This window comes from Suricata suricatta, chromosome 2 (assembly GCF_006229205.1).
Source record: "Suricata suricatta isolate VVHF042 chromosome 2, meerkat_22Aug2017_6uvM2_HiC, whole genome shotgun sequence".
NCBI classification, from domain to species: Eukaryota; Metazoa; Chordata; class Mammalia; order Carnivora; family Herpestidae; genus Suricata; species Suricata suricatta.
In genome coordinates, this window is record NC_043701.1 from 7,146,218 (window position 1) to 7,169,060 (window position 22,843).

Below are 22,843 nucleotides of genomic sequence, written 5' to 3' on the forward strand. Positions count from 1 at the left end.
GCTGTTAAGTAACTTTCCCTTATCTGGGTCTTTCTCTGTTCCCTGTTAAGCCCTCCACTCCCATTCTCTCTCCTTTACCTCAAGGACAAAAAGAAATCAAATCATGTTATCTAAATAAGCCTTCTGCCTCATAGTTCCTAAGCTGTTTTCTGTACCTTTAGTAAACCTCATGAGGCAGACACACATATTCCTTTTATGGAAACGGCAGACAAGATCCACGTAGAGACTGGTCAATGCCAGGGGAGTGTGCTGCCCTAGTGCAAGTGGAAATTCTCTACAAATGGACCTCATATCACACAGCACAACCATAATACCTGGGTTACAGTAACATTTCCTACACCCATTTCCATTATATCAATCAATAGAATGAAACTGTCCCACATAAAGCATGAGTTTTGAATAACAAATCAACTCAAACTGTCTGGTCCCTACAATTGTATCTCTCGGACCATAAAGCAAATGCTTCGCTAATTAAAGCACAGTGAATGCGAGCTCATATTGGCCCAAAGTAGCATCTAGAGGTTTTTGAAACTGGTATCTTGGCAGCCGACTTAGACCACACACATTCGCGACGGCTCAGGCACCTGCAACAGCCTAAGAGCCTGAGTATTTCAAAGACCATGTGTCGCCTTGGTCCTCTCTGGCATCTGGAGGAATTTATCTGAGAAATCTCTGTTCTTCTGTAGTCCTGACATATGTCTTTTCTCAGCTCATATTTTCACTCCTACTTTTCTCCTTTCGGCATCAGGAATGCTTTCTTTTGTTCAAGTCAGCCCAGGAGGAAAAACCAGCCCGCTGTGTAATCCCAACAACATTCATAAAAGAGAATTCTTTATTAGTACCCTTGGCACACAGCACCCCTCATCCTGTTATAGGAATCCATGTGTGAGGCACAAAGAGGATTGTTTAGTCTGAAAATTGGCTCTTCTGACAATGGGGCAATTTTGGCTTTTTCCAAAGCTTTGTAAAGTGTAGCGGCATGAATCCCAGCAAGGAATCACAGCGACAGGAAGAGAACCGAAGCTGATAAATACGGGGTACCGGCCAGACGATGTGGAGAGTAATCAAATGCATGATGTTTACATGGTGAACAGTTACGAATTAGAAGTTAGGGTTGGGGAGACTTTGGACGTTCAAGCGTCATGGTGCATCGTGTCTAACATAATCCCAACCACATCATTCCCTGCTAAACTTTTTAAAAGCTTGCTACATGTCCATGACCATCTCAAGTGCTTTCAGTACATCATCCCACGTATGTTCTGTGAATTGGATTATTTTGAGAAAGAGAGAAAGAGAACGTGAATAGGGAAGGGGCAGAGAGAGAGGGAGAGATTCTCCAGCAGCTCCTTGCTGTTAGCCAGGAGCCTGCAATGGGGCTTGATCCCACGAACCTTGAGAGCATGACCTGAACCCAAATCAAGAGTCGGATACTTAACTGACTGAGCCACCTAGGTGTCCCTTAATATCCCCATTATATTCACGAGGAAACATGCCCATGTTTAACCTGCTAATGATGGTCTTGGAACCCAGCCTCTAGCTACAATGCCCCCACCGTCCTCTTCCTGTTTTTAGCTTTAGCAGCATTACACGTTGCTTCAGAGACCCATGGGCTCTTAGACTTGGAGGTCATGTGGAGATCGCGCCCTACTCTTCACCTTACGGGTGACGAAGTAGAGGCCTGGAAAGGTCACCCAACTGACCCAAGGTCGGGCTGAGTAGAGCAAAGAGTAAGACCTATGACTTCCCACCACTCAGTGTCATGGGGACACTGAATTTCCTCCCAGTTCATTTTGCAGCCAGGAGCCGCCTTTTATTGTAGGCGGTGCTTTCAAATTACATGTCTTATCACCTGCAGGAGTGGGACTGAATCCACGGAGTTTTGCAAACTTAAATGCACATCTTGAAATCTGCAAGGCCACAGCTATGGGATTATCCACATAAATACATGGTCGGCAGATGAATCTCTGTGTTGCTTTAGGTAAATCTTTGCCCCTGGCCTTGGACTGTGGGGCTTCAGTGAGTTATAAAGCCATAAGAGAGGATGCGATGCATCAGGTCATCTGACAGTCACATCGCAGAGATCAGTTTAGGCATCTCCTAATTCCACTTAAATGAGTCAATAGTTCCCACGTGCCTCACCTTCGCCTTACTTCCTTCTGGCTCTGAGAGGCTGGTGGCTGTAACCTTTGAGTGTGTAGTATGTACTAAGCACTCCTGGACTCACCCATTCTCTCACACTCTTACTCCTCCAACAACCTCACCAACGAGGTTCTGTTACCAACCCCATTTTACAGACAAAGAAACAGGTTTACGGAAATAAAGCAACGTGGCCAAGACTGCCTTACCTGAATCCAGGTGATCTAAGTGCCAGGGGTCGGTGGCGGACGACATGGGTGACAGGGTCAGTGGGGAGGCCCCGCAGTTGGACTCCACCAGCTCGCCCTGAATGTGTACGTGCGCGGAGGCGTTGGTCCGCCTCAAGGCCGCTTTGAGAGGCGCAATCTGGTTGAACTGGACTCTGGACAGGCACCCGGTGAATCCCGGGGTGTTGTATTTGTGAATCTCTTGGTCAATCTTCCCTGTTTCTAAAAGATAAAGAAAGAGAAAATAAAAATCTTCTCCCGCTCACTGTAAAATAGCCTTGTCTTTGATGCCTACGTCCAAACCTTACTCTAAGGTCTCAGTGCAAGATGTTGTATTCTTTCAGATGAAATATTAAGGACTTGATAAGGCTTAGGGCTGGAGTCGTCGCTGTAAAAGAACCTCTGTGTTGCTAGAGAACATGTAGGGTGAGGAGAACACGACTCGATTTGTTAACATGCACACATAATTACCTTCCCGATACCTGAGGTCTTGTAACAACACTCAACTTGGTTCTGATTGATTTTTCTCCTTCTTTTTCCCCTCTTACATATATTGAACAAGACTCCCTGCTCAGCCCTTCTGGCAAATTATGGTTCTGTTTTGTACCTCTTCCTTTTTTTCTTGTTCGTCAGAATTCTTTATTAAAAAAAAAAAGAAGACAGTTCCCATCGCCTACGTAACAGAGCATTTTCTTTCTTTAGCAACCAATCCACTTGGCATTTTGAGGTTTATGGAATCCCAGCTAGTATCTGATGGATGTTCTGGGAGTCAGGAAACTTTCCCGACTCAAGTCACGAACATACACACACACTTAAGAATCGCCACCTTCCCCCAGTCTGTGTGCCTAACGTCTTCCTAAACTAACATTCAAAGCAGAGGGGAATCCGAGTAGAGGCATTTCCAACGTGTTGTTCCAATGAACATAACCACACATTGTCTTACCAGTTAGGTCGGTGAAAGCAAGTGTCTTTTCCACCCTCTGCTCTGAGTTTTGTAGTCTATGAGGCGGAGATGAATGTTGCAAGAGTCCTAGACCTTCCCTCCTGATTGCTGGTTCTCACAGGCGGGGCTCCTGGACCTGCAGCGACCAGCATTACCTGGGACCTTGGGAGAAATGCCGGGGGGAGGGGGGGGCAATCTGTGCTTTCTCAAGCCCTCCGGGTGGCTCTGCGGCCAGCTAAGGCGTGAGAACCATGGACACAGGCACTGATTGCCGTGGTGTGACCAACCCAGGTGGTGGGCAAACAGCCCCTCAGAGAATAGAGCAAGTTGTGTTCTGGATGGGACATGGCAACTGTCCTTTAAAACCAAAAAGAAGGATGTGAGACATTTACCCTTCCATTTGAACTGTGAAAAACACGGACTTTGGGAAACAGAAGTCTACCTACTTCTTTAAAAAGTTGAATTCGGAGCAGGTGATGTCTCTTACTGGGGAGTGAACCCAGCTGGAGTAGTCTTGTATAAAAATTCACTTCCCATTAATGAAAATATAAATCAGTAGAGAGGGAGCTTTAAGGTGTTGAAGACAGAAGGGGATGTATTGATTATTCATCATATTAAAGAATCAGTTCAATGGCTGACCTGTACTAGTCCAATGTGAATTTTGATGAACAGAAGAGATGGACAATGGAGAAGGGGCTTACTTAGATAAGTACAGAAAGAGATTTTAATTAACCATTCTCCATATTTTCCTTCTGCAGTCAATTTCAGTCTGTAGTTTTGAGTTAGAGCAAGATTCAATTAGCAGGGGGAGGCAGAACGCACCTGGGACTGTGAACAAGCTTCCCACAGTCAGGATGTCTCCTAAGGTCCCCCTGATGGCCAGGAAGAGGCTCTGGTCCCACGGATCCCTTGCTGGCCATTCTCTTCTTCCTCCTCTACTTGTCAATAATTTCAGGGTTATTAGACGAATGAATTCATTGATTCATTGGATGAATGAATATGAACTCATTGATTCATTGAATGAATTCGGTGATTCGTTTGTTCTTTGTCTCCTGGTCTAATATCAGAATTCCTTGTTCTGGGTTCACCAAGTTGCCTTCCATGCAAAGAGTTCATATATTTGGTTTCTAGCTCCTCCTTCCAGTGATCTGCTTTCCCCAGAAACATCTTCAGACCATAGAGACTCAAGGTAACTCTTTGTTCCCAGATTGAAAGGGAGATCGTGGCTCCTTGCTTTCCCAAATTCCTATCTGGCGAACATCTGTGGTCGAGGCACCAGAACAATGGCTGCTGGGTGGTGGAAACCAAGTTTTATCAGTCCCATCTGCTGCTTTTTGTCCATAAATGGAGAATTCTTGTTAGCCTGTCCAGCCTCAGAGTCGGACTTCAGAAGGAAGAATTTGGGGGCTGGCAGCTACTGCCATCTGCTGAGACCTCAATTCAGTTTAATTCAGTCAATTCAATTCAATTCAATTTATTTCACTGCATGTACTCACTGCCTGGCGCAGTAGCCGGAAGACAAAGATAAATACGGAAGTTGACCCTAAGTAGCTCACAGCTTAGCTGGGGAAACAAGCATGCAAACCACAAAGCAGTACAACTGAACAAATCTATATGATAACAACAGTTAACATTTACTGAACCTTTGTAACTAGATGCCTTGTACGCATGCTAGCTATTTGATACAAATTAGACATTTAACACCTAGAATAACCTTACGGAAAAGGAGCACTACTATCCTTATGAGATTCAGGAGAACACTGAGATTTTCTCAGCTGAGAAACAAACCATGTATTTGGCAAAATGATCAAAGTCTGTGGTAAACCTGGGAAGGCAGTTTGTGCCGGATTCTGGAGAGCACTCCCTCATTGGATAGATTGTTTTCAAGTTAAAAAAATTTTTTTTAACATTTGTTTGTTGTTGAGAGACAGAGATAGTCAGAGCATGAGTGAGGGGAGAGGCAGAGAGAAAGGGATACACAGAATCTGAAACAGGCTCCAGGCTCCGAGCTGTCAGCACAGAGCCTGATGCGGAGCTTGAACCCATGAACTGTGAGATCACCACCTCAGCTGAAGTCGGACGCTTCACCGACTGAGCCACCCAGGCCCCCCAAATTGTTTTCAAGTTTTTGCTCTTGTAAACAATGCTGCCACAAACATGGGAGTGCAGATACCACTTTGCGATCCTGATTTCAATTCTTTTGGGTATATTCACCCCAGAAGGGAGACCACTGGATCACATGGTAGTTCTCCTAATTTTTTGAGGAACTAACATGTTGTTTTCCGTGGTGGCCACACTATTCTACATTCTCGCCAATTTCTCCACACCTTCACCAACACTTATCTCTTGTAGAAGTAGGTTTTGAGAATAAAACAGAACTCCAGGTTGAGTTTGTTAGGAGGTTAGTTATTTTCCGGCACTGGTGGGAGTGTGACGTGCTCAGAGCTCAGGGCCAGATTGGGAAGAGCCTTGAATGTCACGTGAAGATGTTTGTATTTAAGATGGAGACTCAAAGTGGCTGAAGCTGCTGAGGACTGTGATGGGAGCAGTGTTAGAAAGGTAATTCTAGTTCTAGGCAGCCCAGCGCCTGCTCTGAGCAAGTGGTCACGTGAGACCCCGCAGGGCTGCAAACTCCTAAGACAGATGTCCTCTTTGCCATAGGGCTGAGACAAGGTTGGGCTGTGGATGTGGGTAAGAGCTTTTGTGAAGCCGGGAGATCATCTGTAGTGAATCAGTTTTGGTTTTGTTGCCTCTGCTGGAGATTTGGATAATGAACTTCGCCAGCTTCACTTCACAGAGTCCCTCACATAGCTTTCTGAACTTGACGTAGGGTGAGCTTCCCTACTACACACAGAAAACGAGCCCTTTCAAAGCCGTATCTATCCGAAGGCTCCCAGTTTAACACGGGGTCCCCATTTCTTTTTAAGTTTTTTTTTTTTTTTGAGAGAGAGTGAGAGTGAGCATAAGTTGGGGAGGGGCAGAGAGAGAGAGGGAGAGAGAGAGATTCCCAGGCAGGCTCTCCACTGTCAGCACAGAGCCCAACTCAGGGCTTGAACTCATGAACTGTGAGAGCATGACCTGAGTCAAAGCTGGACGCTTAACCAACTAAACCACCCAGGGGCCCCGTGGTCCCCATTTTTTAATGAGGTGTCCTCTCCTGAATGTCTCAGTCTGAGATGACAGACACAAGGCAGATGGCCAGAGGGGGGCCCAGGAAGGGAGCGCAGGTGGCGGATCAGGGAACCCCGTATGGTGGGAAGGAGGTGTGAGCGCCGGTAGACAAGTCAGTGGGGTGGGCAGAAGGTGGGGGCTGGGCCGCAGGCACAAAGCCTGTGGGTGAGCTGGTGCTTTTTCCTCTCCTCGGGGCCCCTGCACTCTGCTTGCTCACTCCGGTGGCCTTTCCCCTTTCCAGGATTGCTCCCTATGGGGGGCGGGAATCCCCAGGGTTTCAAATGTTTTCCTTTTCTGAGGGGCTACTGGGTCACAGAAGCAAGGGTTCTGATGCTCGGGAGAGCAACACCAACGTTTCCAAATTGGACGGCGTCCCAAATCTAGCTGAGGTTGGCTGAGACCCATTCTTGGGGGCGGGGCCAAGCCGGCAAGATGCTCTCGTGTCTTCAGGTCCACGTGGCTCTGACTCCGGGCCGGGGGATAATTATAACATGAGGAGTTTGTACCATACGCCTGAAATGGCACACACGTGAGGTACTGTAGTATGTCAGGAAGTCTGTCAACAACCCTGGGAGCAAGATTATCCCCACTACACAGATGGGGAAACTGAGGCATAGGGAAGTTAAGACTTTGCTAATGAATGAACATGTATGTTTCATATACAAAACAGAAGTTAAATATTTTATTCTCAATTTCTCTCTCTTGAAAATAAAATGAGACTATACTATGTTGTTTTTATATTTACTTGGATTTTGTCATTTCTAGTCAGGGACTCTACAGAAATGTCATAGTGAGGTTTAAATAAATTTTTTTAAATGGCTATTAGAGACTGCTCTAAGGCCGTGTCTCATTAGCAACTTAGTAATGTTTTTTTTTAAAAAATGTTTATTTAGTTTTGAAAGAGAGAGAGCACAAGCGGGGGCAGGGGGGTTGGGCAGAGAGAACTGGGGACACAGAATCTGAAGCAGGCTCCATGCTCTGAGCTGTCAGCACAGAGCCCGTCGTGGGGCTTGAACTCACAAGCTGTGAGATCATGACCTGAGCCGAAGTTGGACACCCAACCAACTGGGCCACCCAGGCGCTCCAGCCAGTAATAAAGTTAAAAAAAAATGCAACAAACTGACATCAAAGCTTTGCCAGCATCAATTAATTCATGGGTAAGTTCTGTAAACGCTTGTCTGGAATAAAAATCCATCTTTCTTAAGAACATCTAACACATGATAGTAACACTATTACTGCTCCAGTGTGTTTGAGCTCATTACAGGTGAATGATGTTAATCCGTAAAATTGATGGAACGGGTCACACACTGAATCACATACTACAGCTCGATTCACTGTAACAAACTACTCTTTGCATGGAGTATTCTCGGCCAAGGCTCATGGAGGAGGGGGGGAGATCCTGCTCTAAAGAAGGCAAATCTTAAAAAAAAAAAAAAAGAATGCAAATGTTAGAACTTCAGTACAGTCCCTCTGGAAGTCTTGTTCTCAAGCTGTAATTAGTACTTTAATATCTTACATTCCTAATGATGTGGGTTATCGAAAATCGCCCACTAAAAGCATGGCACAATTCCGGGTAAGACCGCACAATGAACCAAGCACGAGGCAGCGAGCGCACGGGCGACGCGTTCCATGCCTTCCGGCTCCGTGTCGTCGGCCGCCGAGCACCAGGCGGTGCGGCGAGAACGGAGAGGGAGGCAGGGAGCGGCCGGCCCTCGGGCGGCGGAACCGTGCGGGACCTCACGGGCACCGTGGACCCGCCTCCGTGGCTGGACATCGAGATGCCCGCTCCTCGAGAGACGGTTCTCCTCTTCCTTAGAGACTAAACTCATCTGTCTAGTCTAGTGCATCCCCTGGGCCTTGTTCATCCGCTGAGTTTTGCTTTGTTTTACACTTTTTAGAATTTCCTATCAATATTCTTTTGTTGGGGGGGGAAGGATGTGATATGGAATATCCCTGTGAAACTCAATTTTTTACATTTTATGAAAGAGAGCCAAAAGGTGTTAGAATGTCAGTGAGGCCCGATTTAAAACTTTTTAAAAAATGTTTATTTTTGAGAGAGAGAGAGAGAGAGAGAGCGAGCGAGAGAGCGCGAGCCCTGGAAGGGCAGAGAGAGGGAGGGACGGGTTCCAGATGCAGGGCTCGAACCCATGAACTGTGAGGTCATGACCTGAGCTGAAGTCAGATGCTTAGCTGACTGAGCCACTCAGGTGCCCTCCTCCCTCTTTAAAACCTTTGGTGAGGGGTCTCTTGTGTGCTGGTCACTGTGTTAAGGGCTGGAGAGTCAATTTTTCAGACTCTGTGGAGGGACAGAAAGGGCAGACCCGGGTTCCAGCCGGTGGAGCGCACCTTTGCTCAGCGGACACTCAGGTGCAGCTGGCCCTGCGGCACTGTCCCCTCTATTCCCTCCCTCTGCTCCCGGGGGAATATCCCCACGGATGGCACTGGGGGTGGCTTGAGGTTATTCTAGGGCTAGATATTAAATAACATGTGATCATAGGGTGAGGAAGTATGTTCTTCCCATTCTCTTTTAATCCTTCAAAAAGAGGGTGTCAGGTTGGCTCAGGTTGGGACTGGACTATTTTTTCCACCACTCCAACTTGGTAGTTCCTATTTCCTTTCCTTTCCCTTTCACTCTTTCCTTTTTAAATTTATTTTATTTTATTTTTTAAAACAAGTTTGTTTTTTTTAAAGTTTATTTATTTTTGAGAGAGAGTGAGAGAGCAGGGGAGGAGCAGAAAGAGAGGAAGAGACAGAACCCTAGACAGGCTCTGTACCATCAGCATGCAGCTCAATGTGGGGCTTGAACCCAGGAACCATGAGATCCTGACCTGAGCCAAAACCAAGAGTCAGCCACTTACCCAGCTGAACCACTCAGGCACCCCAGCTGGTTTCTCTCTGTAACAGCAGACCTCAGACCTGAACGCCCAGCAGACAACAGGGCTGAATTTCCCAGTATTTCCACAGCGTTGTATTTTTACCACCACTGCCTGTATTGTTACAGCAGGTGATACGTATTTCGTTTCATGGTTGTATTGCCACATTTCCTCCTAACGTGCTCTCCTTTGAACATCAATTTGTTTAAGTGAAAAGGGTGAGTCCATTTAAAGAACAGTGTTAAATAAATAACATAGAAGAGGTAACAGAAAGTGGCGAAATGAAAACAGAAAAGGCAAACTGTTGTGCCGTTGGCTCTCAAATGACTGTTCTTTGGGGAATATTGCTGAGGAAGAACTTGGTGCTCCTCCAAACCCCTTGATATGTGGCCTTAAGCACCTCGGTTCCACTCACATGAAACTCCTTTCTCTTCCTCTCTTCACACTCAGTACCTGTGATCATCTACCGCTTTAGAACATCAGAGATCTCCGGTCCCTCAAAAAGAGAACTCCAGATGGCTTCCATGCTGGTGGTCTAGCTACCTTGCCCAAGTGTGTTCCTTCCCTGTCCAGAGGGGCCACAAACCTGAATTTGTGTCTCTACTAGATTTACAGTTTCCTCGACAGCAGAGACTGAATGCCACCTATCTTTGTGTTCCTCCAAATGTCTACAATAGTCTCTTGCACAAAGCAGTCAGCCAGTGGCTGCACACAGGACAGTAACTGACTGTGTATTAAGACAGTCTGGGGGTGGCTGGGTGGCTCAGTCAGTTAAGCGTCCGACTTCGGCTCAGGTCATGATCTCACGGTTCGTGGGTTCGAACCCTACATCGGGCTCTGTCCTGACAGCTAGCTCAGAGCCTGGAGCCTGTCTTCAGATCCTGTGACTCCTTCTCTCTCTGACCCTCCCTTGCTCATGCTGTCTCTCTCTCTCAAAAATAAATAAAAACATAAAAAAAAAAAAAAGACAGTCTGTCGTCCACACTTCGGTGGTGTGGGATGGGGACAAACCCTGTGGAAACCTGGTTACAGCAGAGGTCATTGTGGGCCCATGTGGGGTCAATAGGTGTAGAATGTGGCTTTGAGAGAGGAAGGGGAAGTAGCAAATTTAGATCTAATACAGCCCTCTCTTTCTCTCTCTCTCTCTCTATATATAACATATATATTTTATATTTGTATTAACATATATAATGTTTGCTTATTTTTGAGAGGGGTGGGGAGGGGCAGAGAGAGAGAGGGAGACATAGAATCCGAAGCAGGCTCCAGGCTCTGGGCTGTCAGCACAGAGCCTGATGTGGGGCTTGAACTCTTGAATCGTGAGATCATGACCTGAGCCAAAGTCAAATGCTTAACCGACTGAGCCACCCAGGCACTCCATGTATATTTACATATATAAAGGTCTCTATATACGAACAGGCTTTATGTTTATATATTTATATGTATTTGTTTCTAGAAGGACTATTCCTGGGAACTTTAACTCACCGAAAATGCACCTATCTTTGAAAATATAGTTTGTTGCTCTTACATGGATGCTCCTCTATTAATGCTGAATCTCCTTTACTGTATAAACCCTCCTCCAGCCTCAAGTGTGGAGTCGGGGTCATATGGAGTAAGTAGGCAGTGGGTTTGACATCATCGCCCGAGTTAAGTTTTAAATAATTCTTGAAATCTCAGCCTGACGTGAGAAGGCTGAGAATCACCTGATACCCACTCGGAAGCACGGGCTGGGTGGCACTGGGCTGGCGGCCACCCTACATGGCGACTCTCAGGGTTAGGACTGCGCACCTGGGTCTCAACTGACAGAAAAGCTGGACGCAGTTGCTCAGATTGGATACAGTTTTCCCATCCGGTTGTAGCTGCCTGGATGGGAGCCTGAATGGATCAGTGGGATAAATACACGGGAAATAACCGTAACTATAAGAAACTTCAAAAAAGAGGGGGAAAAGGTAACGACAACAACAAAAAAGCCACGAGTGTTCATCTAAGAAAGCAAAACAAAACCACATAATCTTCATTCCTCAATTCTAACGTGACAGATTGATGAACCTTAAGCAGGACACTGAAATGTCACCATCTAGGTTCAGTGTCGGCTCTCTGCACTTACAGGGTGAATATTTTGATCGGTGACATCTTCCTGACCAGCCGCCTTTCCAAAGGTGCACAGACAGCTAGAATTAAATCCATACACATGACTGATGGATAGAATTAAATACTATGACATTTTACTAATCCTTGAAAGAGAGACACTAATGAAATTTCATTGTATTTATTATATGCTTTTCTCTCCTAAGGAGGAAGGGTCTCTGAAAGACGCAGGTGTAATTTAAATAACTCTTGACCTGTGACAAATCCTAACTTGGTTACGAAGAGGCCATCTGCTGGGAAAGCAAGATTTTTTCCTTCTGCATTGCAAATCATTTTTCTGAGGATTAATAAAACAAAACTGGATTCTTTTCAGAAACAATAACAAAAAGAAATACCTTAATGTGAAGATGCCAGCCTCCTACATTATTTTGCAAAAAGGAAGTATTGCATTTTTGTTTGTATAAACTTATTCCAGTCCCTGACCTTTTGGGGGACATACACATAGGTTGAAATTGTCATTCCCTATCCTACATTATTAAAAAAAAATTGTTTAACATTTATTTTTGAGAGACAGAGACCGAGCACAAGCAGGACAGGAACAGAGAGAGAGAGGGAGACACAGAATCCGAAGCAGGCTCTGGGCTCTGAGCTGTCAGCGCTGAGCACAATGCGTGGCTCTAATCCGTGAACCATGAAGATTATAACTTCAGCCGCAAGTTGGACACTTAACCAACTGAGCCACCCAGGCGCCCCTCCCTGTCCTAAATTCTACTCTGAGAACTACAAATTTATGATTGCTGGTTAATATAATCCAGTCATGATTATAAAACAAAGGGAAGATAGGATCCCAGAGCTTTTTCCAAAACACCAGACATTTGGTATCATACAGAACACACACATCTAAAAGATAAATTTTCCACTTTCTCCTGAATGTTTCAAGTTGTCAGACACAAGATGGAAAGCCTGGTGCCCCTTTCCTGCAGTCTGGGGGTGCCCGGCCGCACAGCAGGAGTTTTCAGGGCTGAGAAGAGCAGGCTTTGCTGAAAGTTACGAGACCTTTCAGGAAAATGGATGTACCTGTCAGTCAAACCACGGAGCGGGTGCTGGGGCTTATTTCACTAGAAATGCAGGTCTGATTTACCTCTGGAAATCGTGTAAATATACGCTGTGTGTCCTAGCTATTTGCTGCTGGAGAATAGAACACTAACGTGTTTCCCACAAGTTGGAAATGTACAGACCTGCTTCTCGCTCTTTGGATTTTATCCGACTCTTCCTTTTGCGTTTTAAGTTGTGAGTAGTAGAAATAGAATCCTGCATACAAAATTACCAAACTGAAATGTAGCACAGAAAAATAATTTCTTCTGTGTGTGCTCTGCTTCTGCTCAAACTTTTATTTTAGGCTTTGGAAAGCCCGATTACATGTAACCAACATCACAAAGGAGAGTGAGTTTTAACATCTACATTTTCCTGAATTCCTCTCCAAACCATTGAAGAGTATTCCAGCCAAGGGCAGCCCAGGGTTATCAGAAGCTAAGTCCCTCCCCAGGGGAGTTGGGGCCATGGGGAACGGAGGGAATTCATCTACCTCACAAGCAGCCTAAGTGGAGGCTAGGAAAATTGTGTTAACAAATTTTTGCATTTCCAGATTATGTCTAAGAGAATGATTCCATAAAATAAAAAGTGGTTTCCTTCCTTTGTTCTCACTGATACTGTAATTCCTACCCAGGGGGCGTCTAAAGCTGTCTTACTCAGGAGGAAAAAAAAATCCTTTGAGGACTAAAACTGCAGGAAAGCCTGACCATTAAAGCATTAAGAAATGGGCACTGAGGATTGAAGGCAATGGTTTTCCCGGGGCAATCAGACCTGTCACACACAGACAGAGGAGAGGAGAGCTGTTGCTAGAAAATGTATGGCTCTCCCTCCCTTGGCTCTGCAGGTTACATAATTGACAGAAGAAAGAATTCAAATCTTGGGACACTGCCCTAGGAAATGACTTCAGGGGACAATTCTAATGGATGTGTGGGGGCTAGGAGCCTGAATGTTATACCTGGGCTGACCTTGGACACCACCAAGGAATGGAGTCCAGATGCATCTGGAGGCCTGTGGGCACCTGGTGTGATTCTCCCCCAACGCTTTCTTCTCCACTGTTCCTCTGAAGCCAATGCCTTGGCTTTCAGGTTGGAGTAATCACCTACTGGGTTGGGGAGCACTGACAGATGCCACCTACCTGTCAGCAAAGCATTTTATTGTCTCTCATGACCTGCTTCATGATCAAGACAGATATGTCTGGGCTCACGAAAGTAAGAGTATCTTATTTTATTATGTCTTAAAGTGTTTGTTTATTTTGAGAGAGAAAAATAGAGAGTGAGTGGAGAAGGGGCAGAGAGAGGGAGGGAGAGAATCCTAAGCAGGCTCTGCACCACCAGCACAGAGCCCGACTCGGGGCTCACACTCCCCAACCGTGAGATCATGACCTGAGAAGACATCAAGAGTTGGACCCTCAACCAACGGAGCCACCCAGCTGCCTTGAAGCTAAGAGTATTTTAAAGACAGATTTATAACAACATGAACTGTGGGTGGAAATATGATCCATGGGTAGAAATTGGCTTTGGGGGAGAATTTTCATGGTATGGGTTGTAAGCTGACATTTTACAGTTTTATTAATTTAGATAAGGACCTCAATGGCACATTGACCCATGGGTCATGGGCATTTAGGAAAAGGGTAGTTATGAGATCACAGGGTCATAAGCCAAAGGGACTCTAAGAGGCTGAAATGATAGCCTGGAACTAACTAGACAACTACAGCAGACACAAACACGGATTGGAAATACTCCCCTCCCCCTCCCCCTCCACTAGCAAGTTGTACGGGACACACCCACTGACAGCACGCACCTTCCTTCCTTCCCTGTCCCACCCCCGCCCAAAAAGGACTGGGGTACTTCATTTTATTTTTTTAATGTTTACTTATTTTTGAGAGAGAGAGACAGAGACAAAGACAGAGTGTGAGCAGGGGAGGAGCAGAGAGGGAGGGAGACACAGAATCTGAAGCAGGCTCCAGGCTCTGAAGCAGGGCTTGAACTCGGAGACCACAAGATCATGACCTAAGCCTAAGTCGGTCACCTAACTGATCGAGCCACCCAGGAGCCCTGAGGATTAGGGTATGTTAATTCCAGGTGACTTAGGAGTTAAGAGTGACATGTGGTTGAGTCAAGGAAAGAAAGGAGTCTAGACACTAATCCAGAAGGTGGTTTCGGAGACGACGTCTTCCAGTGCTCAGGTTAAGCCCAGAGCGGTGTTCAGTTCAGGCCACAGAGGATGTGGGTCACCACTCTTGAAACTCTGTTGGCTACCCCAACTCCTCACACTGAGGCTCTCCCCTCTTGTGAATTGTTAATTACTCCGCACAGCGTTGGTCTGCACTATTCAAAGTACAGAAGATAAAGAAGAGTAAAATGAATCTGTCTCTTAATTTACCTAAATCAAGTGCCTCCTATGACTCAGTGGGGTTCAGAGCTCTGCTGATTTTCATTTTCCTTTTAATGAAGGACCAGGTGTTATGCCCAAGTTTCCAATATCGTCCTCAAAAACCAGAGACCGCCAGGGAGACTGAGTCACACATGCAAAAGCAAAGGGCTTTATTATTACGGGCGGAGGCTGGCCGAGCCTAAGCTCAGTCTCACAGACCTCACCAGCACAGTGGATCCGCGCTGAGAGTCCTGAACAAAGCGGGAGCAGGACTTTTATGAGTTTGGGAAGGGGGAGTTACAGGAAATTGTGACACAGGTACAGGGGACCAATCACTATAGCATAACGTCATTGGCAGTAACTTTAACCAATTACAGAGTGGACCCAGGACCCTCACGAAGGGCGTAGCTTCTATCTTTAGGCCTGCCCTTAGAAATGTTAAAGAGGTTAACTGGCCTTTCCTGATTGGGTGTTACAAGGGTGGCCCTCCTGCCTTGGGCAATGTGTGCCCTTCTATTGTCTAATGATTCTGAGAAACTGACACTTAGGCCTCCAAGGTCAGAGTCAGTTTGATTCAGACCTGTGTCCTTACACCGGGACTCTTCCCACGAGGTTTGCTCGGGGTGGGGTGGCGGGAACCTTCGTTTTCAGCTCTGTGTGCGCAGACCGTTTATTTTCCCAGCTGGGCACATCTGCTGGTCCTCCTATCTCCCCGCTTCTAGCTGCCTGCTCGAGTCAACCGCTTCTATGTGCCCTTCGGAAGGTGCAAATTACAGCGGGCTGCGGCACCTCGAGGAGAATGCATTTTCTCAGCACTGCTCCTCACTCATTTGCTCTTGCTCTCCTGCTGTGTTCTTTGTTTCAGAGAGGATGAGGACTCAAAATACTTTATGAGGCAATTGCATTAGCCTCTCTTCTAAAATATGTTATTGTGAACCCTAGGCATCCTGGGAAATGAATCTGCATGGAGAGACTTTTGTTTTTAACCGAGGACTTCGCTCTGTTGTCATGGACACAGGTCAGGCTTTCTAACCGTGTTTCTGTCTACAATGCTTTCTAAGGACCCAACAGCAGGCCGCAGTGACTTTCATGGGCCCTCAGGACTTTTGCCTCCAACGGAGTAAAAGCCCCTTCCTGTATTAAAAAAAAAAAAAAAAAGCCAAACACGGTACTTTAAGACTATGTTGGTTTCAGATGAATATATTAACATATGAAAACATTTTCACCTAGCGCAAAGTTTATTTTTTTCTTCTGGTTTCAAGTGTATTTATTTATTTTGAGAGTGAGAGAGACACAAGGTGGGGGGCACAGAAAGAGGGAGGGAGAAGGAGAATCCCAAGCAGGCTCTGCACTGTCAGCACAGAGCCTGACGCGGGGCTCAAACCCACGAACCGCGAGATCGCGACCTGAGCCTGAACCAAGAGTCAGATGTTTAACCAGTGGAACCACCCAGGCACTCCTGAAAATCACCTTTACCTGCTCTGGCATTTTAAAATTTGTGAACCATCCTAAAAAAATCAGAGTCGTCTTCTTCCAAAGAGGACATTTCTTAAGCTATGATGTTGTCTACCATTTGTAGAACCTTTTCCCCACGTTTGGTCGGTCTTAGGCAAGATTCCACGGAAGAAGTGTGCTCTTCGTTTTATAGCAACGTCTTACACAGATCAGCTTTCTTATGGAACATTCATTCATTCAAGGATTTATTAAGTAAGTACTGGAGGCTAGGTGGCGGGAATCCAGCACGAAGAAGCGAGGGTTTCTACCTTAAAGGACTGTAATTTCGTCTCATATGACACTGTATATTCTGGCGACATGATGGAAAGTAATAGTATTTGTTGCATGATTTACAGACTGAAGGAGTACGCGAAAGATGAAATAGCACCTTCTATAGGGTGAGCTCCAAAACCAGTTAAGCAAGGATCAAAAACATCATTCCATTCCACAGGGAAAAGCTAGGGCTCTGAAATGCAATTTCACTAGAAAAATTAGATCCAGGAAAGGGATGGAGGGAGGTGGGGGTCAGGGGCCAGGGGTCAGGGTTGGTGAATATTATTTTGAATGAGACAATCAGGGGAGGCCACTGCTGAAATTATGTTTGAGCTCTGAATGAATTTAGAAGGTGATGTACTTATCTAGGGAAAAGCATTCTAGGCAGAAGGAACAGTGACCACAAAGGCCCTGAGCAAACACACGTATGTGGGTCTTGGCTTCCCCTTAAAGGCTGAAATCCCGGGCGGGGGTGGGGCTGGAACCTGCTTGCCCAGGTGTAGATGGGGTGGGTGACTTTCAAGCTTCCTGCTGGCAGCTTTGTATTCGACTTGGCATGTGACCACTAAGGCACCTCCTGGTGGGACAGCCACTCTCGTGTGCTGGGTGAGGCCGAGGCAGATTCTGTGGCCCTGCAGCCCCCACACACCCTGGGTACTGGATGGGCAGGGGCTGACAGATGCCTGGTACTGGGCACGGGCGCTTTCAGACTGGAGGGAAAGAGCGAACGCGACCATCAGTTACCCCCAGCATGACATGCCCCTTCCTCAACTCCTCAGCAGATGTTAAGTGCTGTGCTCAGAACACACCAACCAGCAGAGCGAAGGACCCTGTTGTGGGTTGAGGTGCGACCCCCACCCCCTAAAAGAAAGATGTGCTGAAGTCCAACAACAGGTGTGTGTGAATGTGCCCTTATTTGGAAATAGGGTCTTTGCAGATGTCCTGAAGTTCAAAGGAGGTCTTTTTAAGCTTACTTATTTGAGAGAGAGAGTGCACAAGCAGGGAAGGGGCAGAGAGAGAGGGAGGGAGAATCCCAAGCAGGCTCTGTGCAGTCAGCATGGAACCTGATGTGGAGCTCGAACTCATGAAACTGCAAGATCATGACCTGAGCTGAAACCAAGAGTTGGACTCTTAACCGACTGAGCCACCCAGGTGCCCTGAAGTCATATTTGATTAGGGTGATTTTGGGGGGGGGGTCTCATCCAATGACTGGTATCCTTGCAAGAAGAGGAGAAGAGACAGACACACACAGGGAGAAGGCCATGTAAAGAGGGAGGCAGAGACTCACAGCAAGACACCCTGATCCCAGGGGCATCAGCGATGGCCAGAAGCCGGCACAGAAGAACAGATTCTCTCCCCCCTCCCCGAATTTCCAGGAGAGAGCCCACTGCTGACCCTGTGGCCTCAGACCTCTGGCCTCCACCATCATGAGAGAACGTTTTTCTGGATTTTAAGCCACACGGTCTGTGATGTTAGGTAGGAATTAAGACTGAGACCAGGGCTGCCGGGAACCCCGGGCCCCTTGGGGTCCTGGAAATGAGACTGGAGAGAGGGAGCATTTGCCCCTGAAAGTGGAATTAGCCTAAAAGAAACACTGTTAAAATGAGACACTTGTTCAGCTACGAGTGTGAATTTAAATCTCTGCCCAACCCAAGCCACGAACACAGGTCGCAGTGTCGGCAGCAGAAAATGAAAACAACAATATATCCTTTGGCTCATCTGAATTTTCATATATTTGTAAGCCCCTTACAAAGGGATAAGAATAACGCTTTTTTCCAGGAGCGTGGTAACAGAGAAAAGGATTGTTTTGGTCTTCTCTGGGGTCACTTCTGTAAGCTGGGGGCTCCTACCCTACTGCGTCGACAGGCCCCCAGAGCCTAAATGCTTTGACTCAGAATCTTCCAAGTGTTGGAGTCGTCGGGGCCGAGAGAAGTGGATCCAATAACCAGAGGGGCTTATTGCTATTTCTCCTGTGCCCGCTGGTGTCTCCCTTCCCTACCTCAAAGCTGGCGGGTTGGGGCTCTGTCTTGAGCTCCTGGTGCGGAGAAGCACTCTTCTCATTGCTTCCAGAGTGTTCTTTTCACCCAAATGCTTGGTAACCTCTGAGTCCCTTTCCTCCTCCTTCTCCGCACTCCCCTCTCCTTTCCTCTTTTCTCTATCCGTCATAAAGACTCTGCAGGCTTAGAAAGGTTAATCTGAATCAGAGAAGAATGCCCTTGGTCAAGATGAAGCCTGGAATCAGCGTGTTTATTTCAGAGCAAAGGGCTAGGAGTCATTGCTTGTTGTACTGGTTTGATGGCATAGAGTTAAAGAAAAACATTTTTAATGTTTATTTATTTTTGAAGGAGAGAGACATAGAGTGTGAGGGAAGACACAGAATCTGAAGCAGCTCCAGGCTCTGAGCTGTCAGCGCAGAGCTCAATGCAGGGCTCGAACTCAAGAACTGCGAGATCATGACCTGAGCCGAAGTCGGATGTTGAACCGACAGAGCCACCCAGTCACCCTGACGGCATGTAGTTTAGCTTCTCCTTGTGTTCAGTCAGTGCTGGTCTCCTTCCCTCCAGGTCCTGACAGCCTGTGGCTGTTTGAAAGGAATTTTAAAGATTCTTCTAGAAGCTACTAAAACCCACATCACTGTTACTAAAGATTCCCGTGGCTAAGAAATTTTACTGTACTTTTCACATCTAGAGGGAAGTCCTCAATAAGGATCAAATACAAATCATTGAAAGTAACAATGAATCTGAAGACTTTACATCTGCACATGAGTGTCCTAAACATTTAACGGTGGCATTTGAAGAGATCTCTTATAAGTTCCAGAGCAGTGACATGTATTTTTCGGGCATTTAGAGCAGGGGCTTAAGAAGTCTCCTCTCTTTACCTGGTTCGCTGTTAAAATTCATACAGCAAAAAAGACAATGTGAGACACCAGGAAATAAGGAAGTTTGAATACACTGAACCTGTCTCAGTGAGTGAGCTTATGGAAGAGCCTTCCAGAAGGAAGGACAAACTTTCTGCGAAGGGAGACCTTCGGAAGGTGGCATAAGTACTCCAGCAGTTTAACTGCCTGCAGTTTTGATTTTGGGATCAGAACAAAGGCTCACAGGCGAATGACATACAAAGAAGGGACGTCACATGCAAGTCACTCACGACGCATGCGCAGCATTCGTTTCCAGCTCTTCCTATGAAAAGACAAAATGTGTTCTTCAAATTTGGTACAGGATGTGCCCTAAATTGAAAAGTGTCCTCATTTATATTGAACAATGGAGGCTCTGTCCCCGTTGCAATGGTAGAATGAGGATTCTAGAAGAGCTCAGACTTTCCTCCTCTTCTCTCATCCACGGCAAATCCAGGGAAACTGCAATTACAGGTGACATCTCGAGCACGTATTTCCCACAGGCCCCTGCCTGAGCCCCTGTGCTGAGCTACTGACATGTGTTCACTTCTCTCATTCTTGTAGCTCCTCTGGAAAACAGGTGATTCTCTTGCTTCTCGTTCTGCAGAGGAAAAAGGCCTGGAGAAGTCAAGTTTCTTCACCCTTCTGTTATTCCAGTGGGAATGACGGTTTCCTAACATTTTCCTGGTCACCTGCTTGAAAGCGGAGCATCTGAGAACTGACAAGCAGACTTGTAAAGGCGGGGAGTTCTATTTCTGGAAAGTTAAATGAAAGGACAGAGCCCCTAACTGTGGCTTCTACAGCTGGGCCTCCCTCCCCCGGACACCCCAGGATAACACTCCTGAGGCTCCTGGTAGGCAAAGGGGCAGGGGGGTCACCCCCCTCGCCCAACAGCCTTGCCTCCTCAGACCTTCAATCTCCAAACTGTCAAATGCTCCCTTCTGTCTCATGGTCATTTAAGCCCACCTCCTTCATGTCTGAATCCTCCCCGTAGCCTGCAGGCCCGCCATTCTGCTTTCCTCTCCCCATTTCATCCTCCTCCTCCTCACCTCTCCCTCGAGGAATGTTTCCAAAACTCAGATGGGATCCTCTCCTTCCCCTTCAATGGCTGCCTCTACCAGAAAGAACACGCTCCTCAAAATGATCAACCAGACCCTCCACTCCCTGACCCCACCTTCTTGTCCACTCGCCCTCCACTGACGGGGGTCTGACCGCCTCGAACCACCTCCAGGCTGAATCGTGCACACCCCTTCTGGGTGGAGAGGAGTTAGGAGTAACAGCGTTGTTACTCTTTGTGATGACGGGCTTGTCTCCCCCGCTGGACTGGAAGCATCTTGAGGAAGACACGAGTCTTCTGCTGCGGGGTCCCCTTCACACAGCAGAGTGCCTGGCACCCGGGCTCCCAGACGGGGAGCGCATGGGAGGTGGACAGCTTCCTGCTCGTCTGCAACCTGTTTTGAATTTTCTGCATACAAACATCTGCATGCCAACTGTAAAGCAATAATCTTGACCCACATGAATATACTTAATTGTAATTCCAATTCCTACGGAGGCATACACATGTGGAGGTGAAGTCAGGAATACTTACTAATCCTTTTTAGATAAAAGGCCGTGGGCTGGGCACTGTGGGGTGGAGAGAAGCAGGCCAGCCAATTCCCCCACAGGGCTCTCACTGTCAAGGGTAAACAGCAGAGGCAAAGCGAGATAAAGGCCATGATGTGTGTTCGGAAGAGAGAGCTAATGGACCAAGACTAGGGCAGAGAGGACCTCATGATGATGGAAGCGATCCCTGAACCAGGTGCAGTTTGAAGAGAGAAGGACGGTGGCAGGGAGAGAGGGGGCATGCGCACAAGGACACCGACAGAGCTCACGTGCAAGCTGTAAGTGCCACAGTGGACACGGTGGATAAAGCTGGAAAACGACCACCCTCTGGTCGATGTTGTACGAGAGCCCCAAGTTTCAAATCAGTTTATATCAATTATTTTTTTTTAAATTGTAGTAAAACACTCGTCACATAAAATTAAAAAGCCTGGGGAAAACTTAACTGAAGATGTGTGTCAGTTAGGTCACTCTGGCATTGTGGGTGAGACAGGTAGAGAAGACACAGAAGGTGCGAGGGTCTGGACTCCTGTCCAAAATTTTGCAGCCATGCTAAGTGAGGGCTGGTGAGGGTCTGACAGGGAGCTGGGGACTCAGAAGAGACTTCATTGGCAAATGAACATACTTCTTTTTGCAAAAAAAATTGCTTAAAGTTTATTATTTATTTAGAGAGAGCTCAAGAGTGAGGAAGAGGCAGAGAGAGAAAGAGAAAGAGAGAGAATCCCAAGCTGAGTCCATGGTGTCAGCACAGAGCCCAACCTGGGGCTTGACCTCATGAACCATGAGATTATGACCTGAGCTGAAATCAGGAGTCAGACGCTTAACGGACTGAGCCACATAGGAGCCCTCACCAATGAACATACTTCTAAAACTCTGGTTTTCATCAAATAGGAAAGTTAAAAAAAAAAAAAGGGTCAAGTTACTATACTAAAGGACACTGCTTGCTTGGTAGGCAATAAATGCTGTGGCTTCTCAAGGGGACGCTACTGTTTTGAGCGCTCACCTCTCGGATGGTGGTGAGGCTGGAATTCAGGCAAGAGGCCCCCAAGCACGCCGGAGCCTCTCCCCAGCAGCAGAACCACCAGGAAGCCGGCACTTCCCATACAGCTTGTTCATTTTGATGATCAAAGTCCTGGTGACTATTACTATCTGAGTTTGTGGGCTGAAGTAACTCCTGGCCCACAAGACATATTTTTATGAAACAATTCTCTTACCTTCCAGTTCTTTATGGATTATTTTAGAAGAGTGAGCAGAAAGGTCGCATGCGAAGCACATGGTCAAGTGCGCATTGAAAGAAATGAAGGCTGTGTCTCAGATGGGAAAGTGCAACAAGCAGCAAGTGAAAGGTGTGGATACTAACAAAACAGGAGTATTATCAGTCTATTCTAGGTGCGCATGTACCCACACAGGCACGGAGTCATCCTTATACACAATGGAGTACTACATGGCAACGGGAAAGAATGAAATCTGGCCATTTGTAGCAAAGTGGATGGACCTCGAGGGAGTCATGCTAAGTGAAATAAGTCAGGCGGAGAAGGACAGATACCATATGTTTGCACTCATAGGTCTAGCAGGAGAAACCTAACAGAGAACCATGGGGAGGGGAAGGGGGAAAGAGAGTTGGGGGGAGAGAGGGACACAAATCATGAGAGACTATTGAATACTGAAAACGAATTGAGGGCTG

General features: G+C 46.7%; 1 protein-coding gene across 1 annotated transcript in view; it reads right to left on the minus strand.

Annotated features, from left to right (window-relative positions):
- Nucleotides 1–22,843, minus strand: part of CNTNAP2 (contactin associated protein like 2) — a 1,359,261-nt gene that overhangs the window by 28,091 nt on the left and 1,308,327 nt on the right. Inside the window, exon 21 of the mRNA XM_029921999.1 lies at nt 2,346–2,585. Coding sequence (XP_029777859.1) covers nt 2,346–2,585 — 240 coding nt within the window. The remainder of the gene's footprint in view (nt 1–2,345; nt 2,586–22,843) is intronic.